Below are 19,593 nucleotides of genomic sequence, written 5' to 3' on the forward strand. Positions count from 1 at the left end.
TTTAGTTATTTTTTTGTTGCGTATTTCTATGCACGCAAGTTTTCTTTTATGCTTTTTATTATTACGAGCTACATTACTCTATTTCAAGTCTTTGAATGACTCTTAAGGTTCTGATTATGATTTGGTGTCATTTATTTGATATTTATCAAGTTTACTTGGACTACAATGACATTTTAAGTTAATTAACGTTTCTTTTCAATGTAAAATATAAAAAACATAAAACTGGTTGTGTAATTTTTTGAAATGACAGAGTTGTGTTTAATGGTGCTATCAACTTGCTACTCTGTACAATCTGGTCAAGCATGAATTACTGGTAAGCACTTTGAAATTGTAATTTAAACCCTTAATGATTTCTTTCTCTTTGTACTTCCTTTGACACATGAACTGTTTAAAATTAAAGTTATTTATATAAGTTTACATTGAAATTGTTTTTATACATATAAACAAATTTTGGAAGTAAATTCATTAAAGATGTTATGATTTTCATCTTCAATATTGATAAACTTTTTCCCAATCATATTGGTACCTTCAGAAGTACAGAATTGACACTCATCAACACTGTGTTCTCTCTTTTGACCAATAAAAATTTGTATCTTTCAATAATCAAAATATAAAACTGCACCAAACCCTATTTTATTTTGGATGGAGACCTAAAAGCTAAAATGTTTATTGTTATGTTTATCAGGATCAGTAGAGGAGTCTTGGGGAAAATGGATTTGAAATCAACTCATGCCTCTTTTTGAATTTATTTTATTTTATTCTTAAGAACAATCATTCCTAATAAAATTTCTAGGGATAATATGTTAAGTAATAGCGAAGTTTTATGTTTTCTTCTTTACTGTTATAACGAAATAAGTGAGGTTTTTTCTTATATGTCATTTTTCTTTTAAATTTTGGCATCCACAAAAATATTCCATTACTATTATTAAATAGTGGTTCGAGTTATTGAATTTTGATTTTGTGATTACTATTCTTATTCATTATATATATATATATATATATATATATATATATATATATATATAATTGATGAACAAAATTTCAATATTCTAATTTCGCATTCAAAGTTTACTCTTTGATCACAAAGAAACTTAGAAGTAAAATTAAAAACTGCACAAATACTAAATATTTTAATATAACAAATGAAAAATGTCATTTGTTAATTGTCAAATAAAATAAATAATTAAGAAGTTGCGTCATGCTTTGCAGTAAACAAAGTAACTGAAATTCGAAAGCATTTTATATATTCCTTCAGTAAACAAATCCAGTTATCTAACATAACATTTTTATTCATTCTATGTTCCTCATCCCCAGATCTTTCTTAATTTTTAGTAAAAGCAAAAGCTTACATATTTCCCCAATCTTCTAAATTTACGTTCAAATTAGTTTTTACAATTTAATCTTACAAGTTCTTTACTTTTAAATTGTGGTCTCTTCTCATGCTCCGCATTACTACTTTGCACTGCTCTCAAATTTAAGTTTCTTGCCACCAAATAGCATTTCGGAGAATTTATATTAAATTTGCTTTCTTTTCTAGATTCTTTAGATTCAAATGTTATATTTTATATAATAAAATTATATAAAATTATTATTCTCTATATAATTATTATTATTATGGATTAGCATTAATAATAAATTAAGTTATTCGTTAATATTAATTATTATATGGGTAATATATATATAAATTTTGGGTATTCTGATAAACGATATGTGATGGGCTTGAATAATCAGATACATTTTGAGAGGTCCCTGGTCTCTGCTGAGGGGATATAAAACTGATACCCATTAGTCAGTTTTAATGTAACAACGTAAAATATTTTTACGCTTGAAAATATCCATCAGAAAGAGAACAGCAACATCTCATACTACGTGCTTTCATGGATCCTTCATTAGTTCCAGGTACACAATTTTTAACTCATACTTGAATATATTGTATTATTGTATCTTATGCATATATTATTTCTATCATCAAATACATTCTATTTTCTTACCCATTTTTACATCTTAAGTTGATGAACAAATTACTGATTATAGAATAAAAAAACAAACAACACCCCAATGTTTTCATCAACCTAGTACTATCATGTGTTTGTTCACATAACAATGATATCATCACAGGTGTTTGGTGACACAGATTTTTGCTGTCAGAAAGACGATGATTCGTATTATAACGCTATCAGAAAGGAACATATTATTACATGCCTTTCTTATCATACCCATCAACAACATATATAAAACTTGCATATAATGTATGTACGTGAATGAACAATTCATATATATAAATAATATATAGTGTATAAGAGATCAAAAGGTAGTGTTGATCTGTTCAAATTTTAACAATTGCGAAACACAACCGAGAAGAGACTCTGAAAGACCAAAGATGCAGCGTATGATGGAGTTCAAGATGATTCTGACGCACAATCTGGTTCCATCCTTTTGTTAAGTTGTAGATGCAAGTTTTTTCCATGTTCCACTTCTTCAAGCACATCTTGTACTCATTCAAAGATGGATCCAACACAGTCACTGGCAACCCAACAAGCCTTCCATTTTCTTTGATACTCTCATTCAATGACGACTCCTCAGTTTCTGAAAGAAATTTGTTGGCAATCTTCGAAGGTGGAATGGACAAACGAGCATGCTTTGGGTTCACATCTGTACTAAAAAGTGTCTTTTCGATCACAAACTTCACCTCAGATCCATTAAGTTCTTCAATCTTTTCTTGAAATTCTCTTGGCAGCAATGCATCATCAGATTCATGACCTTCTTCCTCATTCTCCACACTTTCATTGTTTCTCAAGTCATGCTTATTCTTTTGTTGTTCCTCTTCGTATGCACTAAATAAGGACACTGCGTCCAACAAATACTCAAACTTTGATTTCTTGTCACTGCATCCCTTCTCCTTCTTCATTATCTTTGGTGGGTTATCATCACTTTGTTGGAAATGACTAAAATGACTAACCCTTTTTGTTGATCTGAATCGGAATAGGTCATCATTGTTGCTTCTGCTGCTGCTACATCCTTCTTCAGTCTTTATTCTCTTTGATGGTTTATCATTACTTTCTGCTTCTTTCTCTTTCCTTTTGAGACTGCTTTCACCCATTTTCATGGAAAACTCTTCTCCATAAAGAGAATGGTTTTCTTCTTTGGCAAGAAAGTCACTCATCGTTGAAGTCCGATCATCTCCATTTCCAACTTTCTTCTTTCCAACTGCTTTAAGCATTTTCTCTTTCATTGCTTTGTGTTTCACTCTACACTCTTCACCTCTTGTAAATTAGACCAATTTTGTTTCTGTGTTTTGCATTTCATCAACTCATCTTTATATAAATAACATGCAAAAAAGATAAAACTAATTTTTTAATAGTATATTCATATCAGTACAAATATTTTGATTTAATAATTAAGGTAATATGATCAGATCAATATAATTTTAGTTAATAGGATAATATTTGTGTAAATTTAGTTATATATATATATATATATATATATATATATATATATATATATATATATATATATTATAGATTGTGCTATTGTTAAACTTAGAGATAAGTTTTATTTTATAAGATATTGTGTAGATTTAGTATATTTCTGATTATGGGAAATTTAATTGATATTTTTTCATTAAAATAGATTTTTATTTTATATGATATTGTGTACAGTTAGTAAATTCTTGATTATATGAGATTTTAAATTTAGTAATATAGACATTGTGTAAAAGAAAAGAGAAACTTTGTTTATATTTCATGTTAACTTACTGTTTTTCAGCCAAATGTTACACAGTAGAAAAACCAAGTGGCAAACCGGTTCAAACATAGAACATAATTGGCTAATATATGTTTTTTATATAACGGAAATAAGATGCAGAGATTATTTTTACTTTATCATCCAATAATTTACTTTTAGTTTTATATTTGTATTTAAGGTAACTATATATTAGTTTTGTTATTATTATAATGATTATAAAACAACCCTTTAAGTTGATCACAACTAAGAATTTATTCTTAAAACAAATAAAATAAAATATGTTTTATACTCTTAGAATTAATAGTTATAATATATATATATATATATATATATATATATATATAAAAGACTTCTCATTTTTCTTTTACAATTTTTTTCTTACTTTACCCTTCAAATTATTATTTTTATTTAAATTTAACTTGTTTTATAAATTTAATAATATTTTTAATTTAACTATTTTTTAAAATAATTAATTAATTTTATTTACTAAATAAATAAAATATATATAATAATATTTATTTCTAAATTATAATTTCTTTATCATGAACAGTTACGCACATTTGTTTTCACAAATGTAAAATAAAACATATTTGTGTTTTTATCTTCATATATATATATATATATATATATATATATATATATATATATATATATATATATATATATATATATATATATATATATTAGTCAAAAGAATATTCTTATACCATATTAAGAAACGTAACAAAGCATGAAAAAAAAAAATATTCCGCTATTAATTCACATCCAGGTTTTACACAGCATACTTTTATATTGCATACTTTTATATTGAAAGTTTAAAGACTTAATTACTTTATTCAGTATTTTTGTTAAATAATATTAAGTCGGTATTTCAATATTTTATTTTTATTTCGATTTGATTTTAATTTTTGTAGTATAATTCAATTTTATCTTTATCTTTACAAATAGTTATACACAAACAGTATTCAAGTCAAAAATTAACAATAATGATAATATAGAATCTGATTATAAAAGTCAAAAATAAATTAAGATAAAAACAAATTGAAGGACAGGGACTGAGATACTTATTAACAAAAATAATGACAAAACAGAAGTTATTAAGTCAAATTTAAATTTAAAAAAAACTATGAATGAAAACATTCATGATGGAACAAACCACAAATTATGATTAAACTAAATGTAACATCATAAGGTTACATCTGAAGACAAACAATTTTAGAAGTAAAATTAGAACATACCCAATTATCAATTATGCAAAAATTGCAGCATCTTTTCCAATAGCATTTATTAACTTTTAATTGAGTCTAGGTTTAGTTTAAACTGAATTCATTTAATTATGCAGGTGAAGAGACAAGTGCAACAAAAATTTAAAGAAAACATAAATTTATATAATTTTATCATTTTATAATTTAACTCATAACTACAATATAAAATAATAGAATTTTATAATTTTACGAGTTAAATATTCATTTTGACTACTTTGATTTTATTATGACGAAGTTTATATTATTTATTAATTTTAAATGATTTCGTCAATTGATTTGTTATTGAAATTACGCAGATATTATAACAAAAAATTAACACTCGACTTAAAAAGGAATTTGTGTTATCATTAGTTTCCTTATAAAATTATTAAGATACGTGCATTGTTGGAAAGAAATCAAAATTATAGTTAACTAAAATAGTCCTTAATATTTTATATATGAATTCATTCATGTCTTTAATCCTATTTTAAGCTACCTAATATCTCTACCTCTGAAAAATAGACTAAATTGGTTAAATTGAAATAGTATCATAGTTTCATTGATTGTATATATTCAGGTTCCATTTAACAAACTGCACAATCTAACTTGCAAAATTACTTTCACTGGCAAACTCCACTTTTTATTTGTCCACAATAAATTACATGAGGACTCAATAGAAAAGATTCAGATTGAAAAGGAAACGAAAAAGAGAAATAAGAGTTGACAACCAAGTCTTCACGTAGCTCAACACAACTCTAAAAGATAAACTTTACATGCCTAAAAATGTATGATCATTTTTGGAAGCTTTAGAATAGCTTTCCTTTCTGGGTTCCACTCCTCATCATTGTACAAAATTCGTCATAGTTGATTCTACCATCCTGAGAAACCACAAAATTCAGTGTTAACTATGGAACTAGAATACAAAATGAGTAATAAATAATACTTTCACTAGCAAAAATATGCTGCAGATACTACAAAAGTTCACTCTTTTATGATTATTTTACTCTTAAAATGTGTTATCAAATGAATGTAACGTGTGTCAAAGTATGGACTTACATTATCAGTGTCAACTTCAGATATAACTTCCCTGATTGTGGCCTCATCTCCCATACCATTCTCCTTCATGGCTGTTTCCAGTTCATCTCTTGTGATATACCTGTGATGGAATCAAACAAAAAAAGACTTACATGTGTCATTTTTTTTCAAATTCTAAATAGAGACATTCGTTCATTGATTAATGAAATGATTGGTAATGAATGTGCTTTTTGGTTTCGGAAGAAATAGGATTTATGGTATATGATCTTCTTCATTTTTGAGAACTGAATTCAACTGTCCAAAGAACTGAGGCTGAGAATGCATACTATGGAAAATTCACAATAGATGAACTTACCCACTCCCGTCTTTATCAAAATATTGGAAGGCCCCATAAAGATGCTCATCTCTCTCCAACCTGTATCTGTGCATTGTTGCAGTGATGAATTCTATGTAATCAATTGTTCCATTTCCGTCTACATCAGCCTAAATTAAGGAAAAGAATGTAAGCTTCAAAGAACATGGAAAAAACATTGAAGGACAGATATTGTTGAACTCAGACAACAACTTACGGCATCCATAAGTTGTCTCACTTCAGCTTCAGTTAGCTTTGAGCCAAGTCTTTGCAATCCTGCTCTCAGTTCCTCATAGGTGATTGTACCACTGTTGTCAGTGTCCATATTTGTGAACATTGCCTTCAGACCTTGGATCTCTTCTTCAGAAAGATTTTCAGCAATGACCTAAAAGATCATTCAAAATGCAAACAACTTAGGTTCAAACATAAGTCACAAAAGATTCAAACAATTCAGAGTAACACTAAGTAGAATTACTGACTAAAACAGACATTGTGTTAAAATTAGCTCTCTATTTTTAGACAGAGGTGAAATATGTTATGAAATTCAAACACAGTAAACATAAAAGAGCATTGTGGTCTCTTCATGCATCTTGTGGCTGGACTAACCTTGAGGGCTAGTTTTTTTAGTTTGTTCATTGCTCTGAATTGCTTCATTCTGGAAAGCACTGCACTGTCTATTGGCTTGTCAGAAGCATTGCCACCTTCTCTAAGCCACGGGTGCTCTGATTATTCAAACAATACACAACAAGCAAACAATTAGCAGACAAATTACAATTCATTAACCAAGAAAAATCTTAAGGATGCTGCAATGAACACTATACAGATATAGTTTATTGAATTTCAATGAGGATAAAACATATATAATACAAGTTACCTACCTAGAACCTGAGCTGAAGTAATGCGTTTCTTTGGATCCTTTGTAAGCATTTTGCGAACAAGGTCCTTAGCACTGCTTGATATGTTTGGCCATGGATTGCTTTCAAAGTCAATATGACCCTTCAATATGGAATCAAATATTCCCTTTTCCGTCTCTACAGCACATGTTTCATGAAAAGATTAGTCAAGTGCAAAATAGCATTAAGCTAGCATTTTATCAAACATCTCAAAGTCAGAGTTTACCTGCCCAAAATGGAGGTACACCACTAAGTAAGATATACAGCATTACTCCTGCACTCCATATATCTGCTTCCTTCCCATAGCTACGATTAAGAACTTCTGGAGCAACATAGTAAGCACTGCCAACTATGTCCCGATACACTTTTCCTGTAAAGAAATAATCAGAAAAAAATCAAAATTAGTGCATGTTCATAGTGGAAGATAAAGATATGTACATTTCATTCTCAGCTATGCCAGAATCTACATACTAATCTTTCAGGAATGCAGAACAAGTTAATTCTCATAACAGAAGACCAATAAATGGATAACAAATGTACCTTCTTCTATGAAAACCGATAAACCAAAATCTGTGGCCTTGAGAAGTCCCTTATCATCCTTACTGGACAACAAGAAATTCTCTGGCTTCAGATCCCTATGCATCACTCCCATAAAATGGCAGATGTTAACAACCTTAACAATCTGTCTACACAATGAAGCAGCAGCTCTTTCACTGTAGTGCCCCTTGGCAATGATCCTATCAAAAAGTTCACCACCAGCACACAGCTCCATGACCACATGAACAGAGTTCTTGTCCTCATAAGAACCTTTGAACTCCACAATGTTGGATTGTCCACTCAAATGCTGCATAATTTGAATCTCCCTCTTCATATCCTCCTTGTCATCTCTTCTCACAAGCTTCCTCTTTGAAATGGACTTGCAGGCATATTGCAAACCAGTTGAATTCTCAGTGCAGAGATAAGTCACCCCAAATTGGCCTCTCCCCAATTCTTTCCCAAGAGTATAGTGCTGCTTAACATCCTCAAATGGCTTCCCTGTGATTGTGTCAGCCTTGTGAACATGTTTTGGGCCTGGAGAAGGAACAGTGTGCCTCCAAGCAGCGTGAGGAGCATGTTTCTCGGGTAATTGGTTCACAAAGGGTTCATGGCTCTTGTGATTGTGGGCTCCCCCAACAGCATTTCTGTAACCAATGTGCTCTTCTGGCTCTGACCCTTTTTTACTCAGACAACAACCCATGGCCGTGACACAAAAAGGATCGAAATTCTTAAGTTTTGCCTCACAAAACAACAACTTGGAAAAGTGATTGGATCAAAGCATGAAAAAGGAACGAACCCAGATGAGAATTCAAGGAAGAATATTCAATGAAATATAAAGGGAGAGAGAAAAGGCCAAAGCTTGATGCAGAAAAATCAGAATCTGCAATTTTTTATGGAGAGAAAAGTAGAATGAGTCTGAACTCTGAACAGAAAGGATAAAGTTGTAACCAAGTCAACTGCGGAATTTGGATTTTTGATGTGTTCAACAAAGAATGGTCGAAACTATTTTACGACCAAAACAAAAACATGGTTAGAGACCAAGAGTGAGTCCACTGAAGAGAAAGAAACTTCCTAACAGGAACCTATGATTCAAGGACCGAATCAGAGAATCAGATGTTTATCAAACACCACATTTTTTTTTTCTCTGTTTCATTCACGACATGTTTGTTTGGTACCACCAAATCATTGTTAATGAATGAGTAAACAAGTCAAACTTTATGCAGTTTAAGGTTATGGCTGCTCTCACCTCCTATTTGGATAGACTTCTACATTTTGAACACGCGGTGATTAGACAAATCTAATTTGATTAAGCTTCATTTAATGTAATTAAGCTTCGCACTCAACATCATTATGTCTTCATATTCATATATACATGTGTTTGATAAATTAAGGATTAAATATCTTTTTTTCTCTTAACTTTCATTTTAAACTAATTTAATCTTTATTTTTTTTAAATATGTAGATTTAGTCTTTTAATTAAATTTTATTAGGTTTATTTGATGTTTTGTATGCATTTTAAAATTATATTTGAATTGTTTATATTGTTTGACATATTTTTTCTTTAATACGTGTTTGAAATGTTAAATAAACTTAACAAAATTTAATTAAAATGACTAAAATCTATGTATTTTAAAAAACAAATGACTAAATTAGTATAAAATTTTAAAATAAATTAATTTCAAAATTCAGAAATAAAAAACATATTTAAGCCTTGATAAGCCTTGATAGATTAATGATTCGTATTCATATTCACTTTTAATAATCCATGCCAGTATAATGTAAAAGAATATTTAATTAATGTTTTTATTCAGAAAATAACACATCAAATGATGTCATAAGAAAGTATGTGACGGAGGAAAAGGGAAAAAATTCAAGTGATATATTCTTATAAAAACAACAATGCATATTTATTTCATAACATGTATAAAGAAATAAAATAATATTAAAGAAAATATAATTTTCTTTTTCTTCTTCTTTTATTATTTACTTCTTTCTCCTTCCACGAATCTGTTAATCATAATTAAATAGTATATTGGAAAATGAAAGGAAAAATAAATGGTATGGTTGATGGTGATGAAATCCTGAAAATGAAACGTGGCACGTAAATGATGAATTGTGAACACCAAACACTATATATTTTAGTATTCTGGGAATTTTCAACGCTGAAGCAAGAAAACGTGTACACAACAATTCATTCATTATGCATTCAAACTATTAATAATTTATGTTTCTAAAAGTTGTTAAACTTGTTTTATATATGATAATTAATAAAAAGTTTAATATATGATTTCACATCATATATTTATCTCTTATTCTTTATGTCACTGGATAATTCATTTTAACCTTTATAAAAGTTATTCACACCACACTTTTTAAGGAAGAAAGAAAGTGGTGTTGTTTTGTTTTCAATTTTTTTGTGCCAATAATAAGGCTATTGTTTAAGCTTTTGAAGCTACAAATTAAAAAACGAAGCTTTCTACCATTTTTGCTAGTTGAGAGTTTCTAAAGCAACCTTTATTTTATTTAGTCAATTTTATTATATTTTTTTAATTTGACTTGATTTGAATGAGTACTTAATATGTACATGTTTTTTAAATTATTTTATAAAAATAGAATCTATAATTAAAAATAACATCAAAACTATAAAAATAAATAAATATATATTTGACAAAAATAACTTATGTTTTCTATGTAGATAAGACAAACTATTATTTAGTAGACTATAACTTGGTTTTTTTTATGTAAAATATCTTACAAATTTAAAAAAAAAAACATATTGGGACCTTTTTAAAAATCAAAACTTTTCAACTTTTTCTGCCACTCACCTACCATGTGATATGATGCTATAGATTAGTATATTAACTTTGGTGGGTGCAATGGTCATGTTCTTAAAATAATGGCAAATAATGAGTAGGGTTTATCATGACTCATTAAAATTATTATAAATTGAAAGAGATTTTATGTTTATTTGTGAATTAAAAACAAATCGATCATGATCTATCCCTAACATCTAACCACCGTGTTATTACTTCTCCATAATTCACCAAATTCCAAAATCTATTTCTGATATTTCTTATACCATGATATAGACTTATAATACTTATTTATATTTGGTTTAATCAATATGATAATGTTTATTTGGATATGTCAATTTGGTACTTACATTTAATAATGTGTCAATTGAGTTTCAATTTTTGAAAAAATACTTCAATTATCAGAAAAAAATTGTTAATGCAGTTAACAGTGTTGATATTTAAAATGACTTACAAAATTAAGTATTGATATTTATATTAAAATTTAGTGATAAAAGTCATGAATAAAAAGGACCTAATTCAGACACTTCTCACAAAATTAAGACTCAAATTAACACATTCTTAAAAGAAAATATCAAACTGACACATCTAAACAAAAGTGAATATATTAAACCTTTATATTTTTATATGAAACTGTATCGAAATCGAAATGATTGCATTATGGACAAGCTTTTTAACTAAAACTGACTTTGTAAGACAAAAATAACTTAATTTAATTGTAATTTAAAAAATAAATGCTAATTTATTTTTGTTTATAATTGTGAAAAAATCATCAAAATATTTTTAAATTATATTTAAAGTCGTTTTTAAGCTATGCTTTTATTTTAAACTTAAGAAATGTATACAAAACTTTTAAAAGTGACTTTTTGTAAATGATTGTCTCAACAAAATTAAACGAACCGTGGTTTCATTCAGGAAACAATCTACTACAAAATTCCATAAATAAAATTTATTGATATATACCTCATGAATATATATATATATATATATATATATATATATATATAAAATACGTGAGAGATAAAATAAAATTAAATGTAAATAATATTGTGAAATTCATTTTAATCATGTTAATCACACGTTTTTAATGCTTGGAATCTTTTATTTCACTTTCAAATATATTTTCAGATAAAGTGTAAACGTGTAAGACATTTATAAAAAAAGAAAAACGTGACACAAAATGAATAGTTATGACGAGTTTGTAAAAAAGTTAACTTTTTATTTATTTTTTACTAAAAAGGGTTGTTAGAGAAAAGTGGTTATTCTTTGAGTTTGTATTTTTTATATTTAATTTTATCACTTTTTATGATTAATTTTCATTATAAAACAGTTAAGTTCCTATAGTTCTATTTTTTTTCCTTTCTGTTCTTATTTCATTTTATAAACTCATCCTTACTATAATTTTTAGAAACTGTTGAAACTTTCTCTCACTGTAATCAAATATTGTTTCTTTAAGAATCAAATCATAATATGATTTAGTTGTATTACTTCATTACTTTAATAAAAATAACAATAAAAATAAAAAAAATGTATAACTTAGACTTTAATACGATAAATTGTTTGAAATAAATAAAATTTGTAAAAACTGACGACTGTGTTTGAAAAGAAAAATAAATATTTTGTAAGAACAAGTTAAAGAAAATCTCTCTCTCCAATTCGACAGTAAAGGAAAGAAAAACAATCACTTTCAATTGAACACTAATGTTTATGGTGTTTTTTCTAAATATATCTTGTTCTTCTTTCATTGATTATTCAATCAAAGGATAAATAAGATATAATGTTTTCCTTTTCTTTTTCATCTCATACAATGTAAAAAAAAATCATTTAATATTTTTTTTTTACATTCTTATATATTCTTTTCTGTAATGACTAAACATAAACTTTTAAAATGGACAATATCTTTGATGAGGTAATTAATCATAAAAATATTATCTCAATAGACTTAAAATTGACACATGCATAAGAATGATCAAATGTTTAAAAGATAAATCTCATTCCTTTAACCTCAGTTAGGACTTATTTTAATATGTTTAATTCTTCTTTTAACTTCTACTTTTTTTTTAAATAAAATTGTGATGAAACTCTAAGTTTCAAAATGAATAACTGGTTATTGAATTCATTAATGTTATTTTAAAAGACTTAAAATTAAATCATTAACAAAATGTACTATATATAAAAATGTTTAATTTAAAATATATGCTACCTTGGTTTAGAATATTATTATTAGGAAGACAATGAGAAATATCAATAAGTAAAATATAATTTTATAAATATGAGTATCACATAACAAATAGATAAAGATTACTTATATAAAAGAATCAAAATATTAAAATATATATCTTTGAAATACTTTACAAAAGTAAAAAAATAATAATATAAGTTTGTTACATTATTTAATAATTTAATGTGTTTTATTAATTTAAATTGAAAAAAAGAATAGTATAGAAATGGACAATATAAATATGTAGATACATATTCTTATCACCATAACCAATTTAAAAATTGGGTGCCACACAATATAGATAGTTTGTTAAAAACATTGTGATGTAATGTTTATATTTTTCAACTGTTTATACTTATGTCAAGAGATCCTATCATATTCAAAGGTATAATTGGACCACATAGAACCCAAATTAAATAACATATAATAATTAAACTTGTTTTTATCTTCAAACAGATAATTAGATATCTTAGAAAGCGAGAAAGATATAGATTTTAGAGAAATTAAGTATTTTTAAGTAATAAGATATTTTATAAAATTTATTTTTATAATTAAAAATTTTATTATTAAAATAATAAAATGTCATTGTTTTAAATAACTGTCACTCTAAAATACTATCTTGAGACATTAGATACGTTAGTTACTTTAATGTATTAAATGTTCTGTAATTAAATTATGCAAAAAAAAAAACTTAATAAATATTAAAAATAGTATACTAATTAATTGTATCTATAAAATTAAAAATACGTAATAATTTGTAAAAATAAAAAAGAAAAAGAATATGATAAAAATATATAAATTAAAAGTTAAATAAATATTTTCTATATCAATTAAATTGAGTTATAAGCTAGTTAAATAAACTGATAGCTAAAGAAATTAAAAAACAATGAAACTGGATTTCCTAAAAACAATAACCAAATAACTTGTAGTTAACAAGGTTTGTTTCAGGAGTACAGAACTTTTTATCTGGGCCATCAGAACCCAATTTGAGTTAAGTACCCAAAAGGCCTGAAACTATGTTTGTAACATATGTTTTTTCTTCCTGCACCTTCACAACTTTTTTTCGGCATCCCTCCATTATGCAAAATATTGTTTTTGTGTTTAAATTTAAGAATTACAAATATATTTAATTCAAAATAATATTATTTAATCTTCTATTATCATTTAAGTAACATTTATATATATATATATATATATATATATATATATAATGTGATGTAAAAATAAACATGCTGAAATAAAAATATATATACATCTTAACATTAGGCATTGAACAACAATATATATAAATTATTAAACATGATTATTTAAATAGATATCTAGTGTTATTATAATTATGATTACTAAACATGACTATAATTGTTATTATAATGTGTATCTACAAAGCCTTCAACGTATTATCTATTTTTATCAGTGTATAGAATAGTTTTCATCTCTTCTCATAATAAAAGGAGGTTGAATCATAAAAAGTTTTGTGTGACGATAAAAAAACTGTAGTGATACTTTATTAACGCTAATTAATAATGATCCATAAGGCACTACTCCAAAGACACGACTTGTAAACAAAAGTCGTAAATTTGACCGTATACTGAATTTGTAATCTCGATTCGTAAACTCAAATTAAAAGCTCAACATGTAAACTTTGTCCATAAACTCGATTTATACACGTGACTAGTAGACTTGAGGCTTTTTATTTTTCAGGGTTCTTTTGACTAGTTATTTATAAAATTGGGTCGTTTGATTTTTTTTTTTTGTGAAATGGGGATAAGTTGTCATAGGAAAAGACGACATTAAAGGTGAAGTCGTCCTCCCTAAAGCCGGTTTCATTTTTTTTCTTAAAAAAAAAGTCGTCAGGCACTTGCACGGTTTCTGGAGATCTGAGGTTCAAGTCGTCCGACTCCACTTTTTGGATTGTGCCGCTCCCGTGTGGGGCGACGTGCTCCAAGTGACGGGGTTCCACAACAACGCACCACCGTTCCGCTTTGTGAGGAGAAAGAACGTGCTTCTGAGCATTGACTCTGACAAAACGGATGAGTCGGAGCTGCAGAATGTCGTGGAGAATGCCTCGGTGCTGTTGAAGGAGTTCAACACGAGCGTGGTGGAGTACACGAGCTTCGCGGACATGAAGTCGATCCCGGGGCACTACGTGATTTACTGGGAGCTGTTGATGAAGGACTCGCGCCATGCTCCCTCTGGCGACGTGTTGTTTGATGATGGAGGAGTCACTGAAAATGAAGTTGTCAGTTGTGAGGACGACTTCAACCTCAGATTTCTAGAAACCGTGTAAGCATCCGACGACTGTTGTTTTAAAAAAAAAAAGTGAAACCGGGTTTTGAAGAAGACGACTTCACTTTTAATGTCATCCTCCCAATAACAACTTATCCCTGTTTCACAAAAAAAAAAACTCAAACTACCCAATTTTACAAATAACTGGTCAAAAGGATCCGAAAAAAAAAAAAAAAAGCCTAGAATTGACCTATAGACCCAACACATAAACACATCCCGTAAACATTATTCCAAAAATTGATCCATTAACTTAATCAGTAAACTTGACACGTAAAGTCGACTCGTAAATTCATCCGTAAATTTAATCCGAAAACTCAAAGTGTAAACTGGACCCGCGTGAGAATCTCTCGTCTCGCATCAACGAGCTCTAAATGACACAAAATAAACCAAATAGTCTGACCAGACAACCTAATCCACAATATTTCGCACATGGATGATTTAAGAGCTTATAATTGTGAAATTCTATTTCCATGACCACTCCTGAAACCAAACACGGTGCAACTTGCATTATACTTGCAAATGGCGCAGATTGAATATTGTATAAAGTGGGTCATATGAAGTGACGCAATCCACACCATTAAAATTCATATACCCTTCTTCAACTCCAAAGCAAATTTCTATTTTTCTTCCAAATTCTTTTACTATACAACTAAACAACAAACAAATTTTGTTTCATTCTTCACATTTCACCAAAACTTAAGATTTTGAAATTTTTCTAAGGAAAACAATACAAGTAAAAGTGACGTGGTGGAGGAGACTAAATATGAAATACGTGATTCGTATCTACCATGAGTTAATGCATTTAAGTATGAAGTTATTAACTCTACATGAATCAGCCCACAGTTGCAGATAACCAGGAACCACTTTTCAGCACCTTGTTTTGGTTACTTTCCTGTTTTTTCTCTGCCCTACCTCTTTCAAACTACCCTAAATATCTTCACTTTCCTTTTTTTTTCATTCAATACGGAAACACAACTCAAGAACTTCTACAAACCATTATCATGGCCATTCCATCCACCACCCCCACTTCACCATTTTTGTGTTATCATGTCATTTTAAGTATTTATAGGTTTAACTCATCACACCAACACAACAAAAGAATACCAAATTCTTTCGTAACCTTTTCACCCATCACAACTAAATCAAACTCATTGACCGTTACGTGGTTAAAAAAAAAAATTGAAGTAATTTAATTTTATAAAATTGACGTGTAAAATGAGATTCAGACATAAGATTTGCATCTATTTATGTTCCGTGAGTTAAATATATTTTTAATCGATGTAATAATAACAATCATTTCATTCTTATTAAAGAATTAAACATGAGAATCTAAATTTTTAATTTATACAAATTTGAATTGTTTACTATTTGTTTGATGTATGTTATGTGTGATCATATTTAATGTAAAAATTCGAATTAACTAAGCAAAATTATCACCCGAGGTATACTACATTTATTGCTTCTCTATTGACGTGAATTTATTGGTGGCAAATGGGTATGAAACACACACGTCAGAAACATATTTAATCAAGTTAGATAGATCGTAAAATCAAATGAATAATGACTACAATGCACTTTCTTATGTTTAACTAACACTTGATAGAGCAAGGTAGGTTTAATGTATTTTTCAGATGCGTTTTTTTTTTCTAAAAAGAAACATCTTAAAAATTTATGAAATCAAATAACCATTTACTTAAAGCGAATTACGCAATAAAATTTACATTTTAAAAAATATTTTTATAGATAAGGAAAATTTTAAAATCAATTACAATTTAAGGGACCTACTTAGTAGTACATTTGAAGAATAGATATTAGTTAAAGCACCTTCGAGTTTTAGGTTACCAGCAAAGTGACCCAAATCAGCCAAACTTAAAAAAAAATAAAAGCAAGAGAATTAGGTAGCAATTAAACTAATATACAACGTTTTTTATTTCTGTTTTTCAGCTATTTTCTTTGCGTGTGCTTTTTTCTTCTCACGGCATTCTTTGGTGAATTGGTGTGACATATTTGCCTAAGTAAAATTGTTAAAGACTTCAGTTCTAAGAAATACCGTCTTATAATTGTTTTCTTTAGGTGATTTTGTTTATTATCTAAAAGATTTTATTTTACATTATATTCAAATTATGCTGTAATAAAAAATTTCTTATTTTTTAATCTAGCATTCAAACATTTATAATTTAATTTTGAAATTCCAAAATTTCAGTGCTAACATTCTTTTATTGTTTAGTCATGCACACTTCCTATCTATGCATCACAAGGAGCCTACACGTAATCAACCACTCATGACTCATCAATACTATGTTGCTACTTAAATTCGAGAAAACGATGTTTAAATATCAAAATCCTCATTCATATCAATTTTTCCTTTGACTTGGTTCCTATTAAAACAGAAAATTTGATATAACACTTAAACTAGAATATCTGATCCATGCTGCCTATATAAATGCTAGTCTATTTGCATCATTCCAAAGCAAAATACATTAAGAGCATTCTTATCCCTTCACTTTGAAATGGCCATTACCAACACTTCTCTCACTGTCACAAACTGGTTTTCTGAAATGGTAGAAACAGTAGCTGCAAGTTTTAAGCATGGTTCTGCAGTTGGGCTATTCATGAAGGCTTTGGAGAGAGTTCTTTTTGCCTTATTTACTTGCATTCTGGCACTTGGTAAGTATGATGCATTTAATTTCCATGAATTGGCTTTGTCCTGAGAAATCACTGCTTCTCATAAAACATTGCTGTTATCACATGGTTTGTGAAACGTTTGGCTTTATGTCTCAAAGAAACTGTAACTTATGCTACTCAGATTAAGTGCATGTTTGAAATTCTCTTGGAGAGTGTTTTTGCTCCCAAAGTGAAAATTTGTTGTGTATTTGGAATACAAAAGCAAACATTGAAATTCATTAAGGTACTTTTCCAATTCTATTTCAAAAGATCAAAACTGAAAAGAATGAGGGAATAGGATAAAATTGGTGTTTGTAATTGACCCGAAGTCATTTCAGAAATTGTATGAGAAATGTTTGATGTTTGTGCAGGAGGGTCAATAGTGGGAACAATTGCAGGAGGTATAAAAGGGCAGACCACAGAGTCTGGTTTTCTTGATGGTGCTGGCAAAGGAGCAATCACAGGAGCAATTGCAGCACTGGAATTGATAAATTTTGACTATGTTGATGAGCCATTGTCCAAGGTAATGTTGCTAGTTCCATACTTTGAAAACAGAATGTTTCATCCCTTTCTATTATCTCACCAGTAACTAGTAGCTGGACACATTGCACTCTTTCGTTACTGGTCCAAGAACAATGTGTTCTTCGCACTCATCTTTGAGTTTTGGTGTGGAACTGCAGTTTGCCCTGTTGAGAAGTTTATTCAATGGGAAAGTCTTTATGGAATGGATATGTCCAGCTGTGGCAAAACTCTATCAGCTGCATGTAACAGTAAGTATGAAACTATGACTATATCTATCTATTTCTGATGCTAAATCCTTCCATAATACTATGTACTGTTCTCTTCATTTGGTAAGAAGATGTTTTGTAAAGATTTAGAGTTATTAAGAAGATATAGAAGTTAGATTAATGTGTAATTAGTGTGTGTGGACCATACTACAATTCTAAGAATCAGAATTTTAATCACATCTGGTGGAACTCATTTGTTTCAGATTAACACACTGGAAACAATTTACCAAGAAGTATCAGACATTTATGATATGAGGGGAGCAAGAGGGGTAAACCAGAATGTGATTATGAAGATTCCTTTTCAGCCATTCAACTCTGTAAAAATGTCCAAGTTATACAACATGTCTTGCTGCTCAATTTGCTTCCAGGTGAGGAACATCTCATAGTTATATGAAAGATTCACTGTCTGCAATATCAGTATAGCTTAGTATAATGTAATTTTGATGTTGATAAGATATTTCTCACTAAAAATCAGTGTAAACCAAGCATTTTTTGTTTCTTGGAACAGAACAAGTACATGATCTTAACATTTTGATTTGCAGGATTTTGAGGATGGAGAATTGGTGAGGGTGCTTCCAAAATGTGGCCACCTTTTTCACCTAGAATGCATAGACAAGTGGCTAGTCCAACAAGGATCATGCCCAATGTGCAGAACTGATGTTCCAGACCACATTCTTCAATAACAAGTGTTTCAGTTGTAAAGTAGGTTGAGTACCTTAATTACAAGAGAAAAAGTAGGTTGAGCTTCGGTCATCAAGTGTTAACTTTGTATATAAATCTTTTAAAGTTATTGCCAAATTAGTGCATGCCAATTATGATCTCTTTTATTTTATTTTCATGAATAGTTAAAGGTTTAATTAGTGAGATGGTATCACTTTCATTTAAATATATCAGTTTGGTATTGATATTTAAAATAATTTACAAAACTAAAATTTGATATAATATTAATATTTAGTGATAAAAGTTATGAATTAAATTAACGAGAAAAGAACTATAGTTTTACTTTGTAGTTTTAC

At 28.5% G+C, this 19,593-nt stretch overlaps 2 protein-coding genes across 2 annotated transcripts; one reads left to right on the forward strand and one right to left on the reverse strand.

Annotated features, from left to right (window-relative positions):
- Window positions 1-5,606: 5,606 nt before the first annotated feature.
- LOC114194606 (calcium-dependent protein kinase 2-like) lies at window positions 5,607-8,780 on the reverse strand. The gene is made up of 8 exons (XM_028084943.2): window positions 7,809-8,780; window positions 7,495-7,638; window positions 7,254-7,406; window positions 6,982-7,097; window positions 6,593-6,760; window positions 6,379-6,506; window positions 6,045-6,144; window positions 5,607-5,866 (listed from the first exon to the last, which is right to left on the reverse strand). Exons 1-8 carry the CDS (start codon window positions 8,503-8,505, stop codon window positions 5,795-5,797), a joined length of 1,578 nt encoding a protein of 525 aa, XP_027940744.2. The 5' UTR covers window positions 8,506-8,780; the 3' UTR covers window positions 5,607-5,794.
- Window positions 8,781-17,479: 8,699 nt separating this feature from the next.
- LOC114195308 (NEP1-interacting protein 1-like) lies at window positions 17,480-19,398 on the forward strand. Its single transcript, XM_028085726.2, has 5 exons — window positions 17,480-17,792; window positions 18,161-18,312; window positions 18,470-18,559; window positions 18,781-18,945; window positions 19,120-19,398. The coding sequence occupies exons 1-5, from the start codon at window positions 17,636-17,638 to the stop codon at window positions 19,258-19,260; spliced, it is 705 nt and encodes a 234-aa protein (XP_027941527.2). The 5' UTR covers window positions 17,480-17,635; the 3' UTR covers window positions 19,261-19,398.
- The last annotated feature ends 195 nt before the right edge of the window (window positions 19,399-19,593 follow it).

This window comes from Vigna unguiculata, chromosome 8 (assembly GCF_037176805.1).
Source record: "Vigna unguiculata cultivar grain cowpea cultivar isolate G323 ecotype 2 chromosome 8, ASM3717680v1, whole genome shotgun sequence".
NCBI classification, from domain to species: Eukaryota; Viridiplantae; Streptophyta; class Magnoliopsida; order Fabales; family Fabaceae; genus Vigna; species Vigna unguiculata.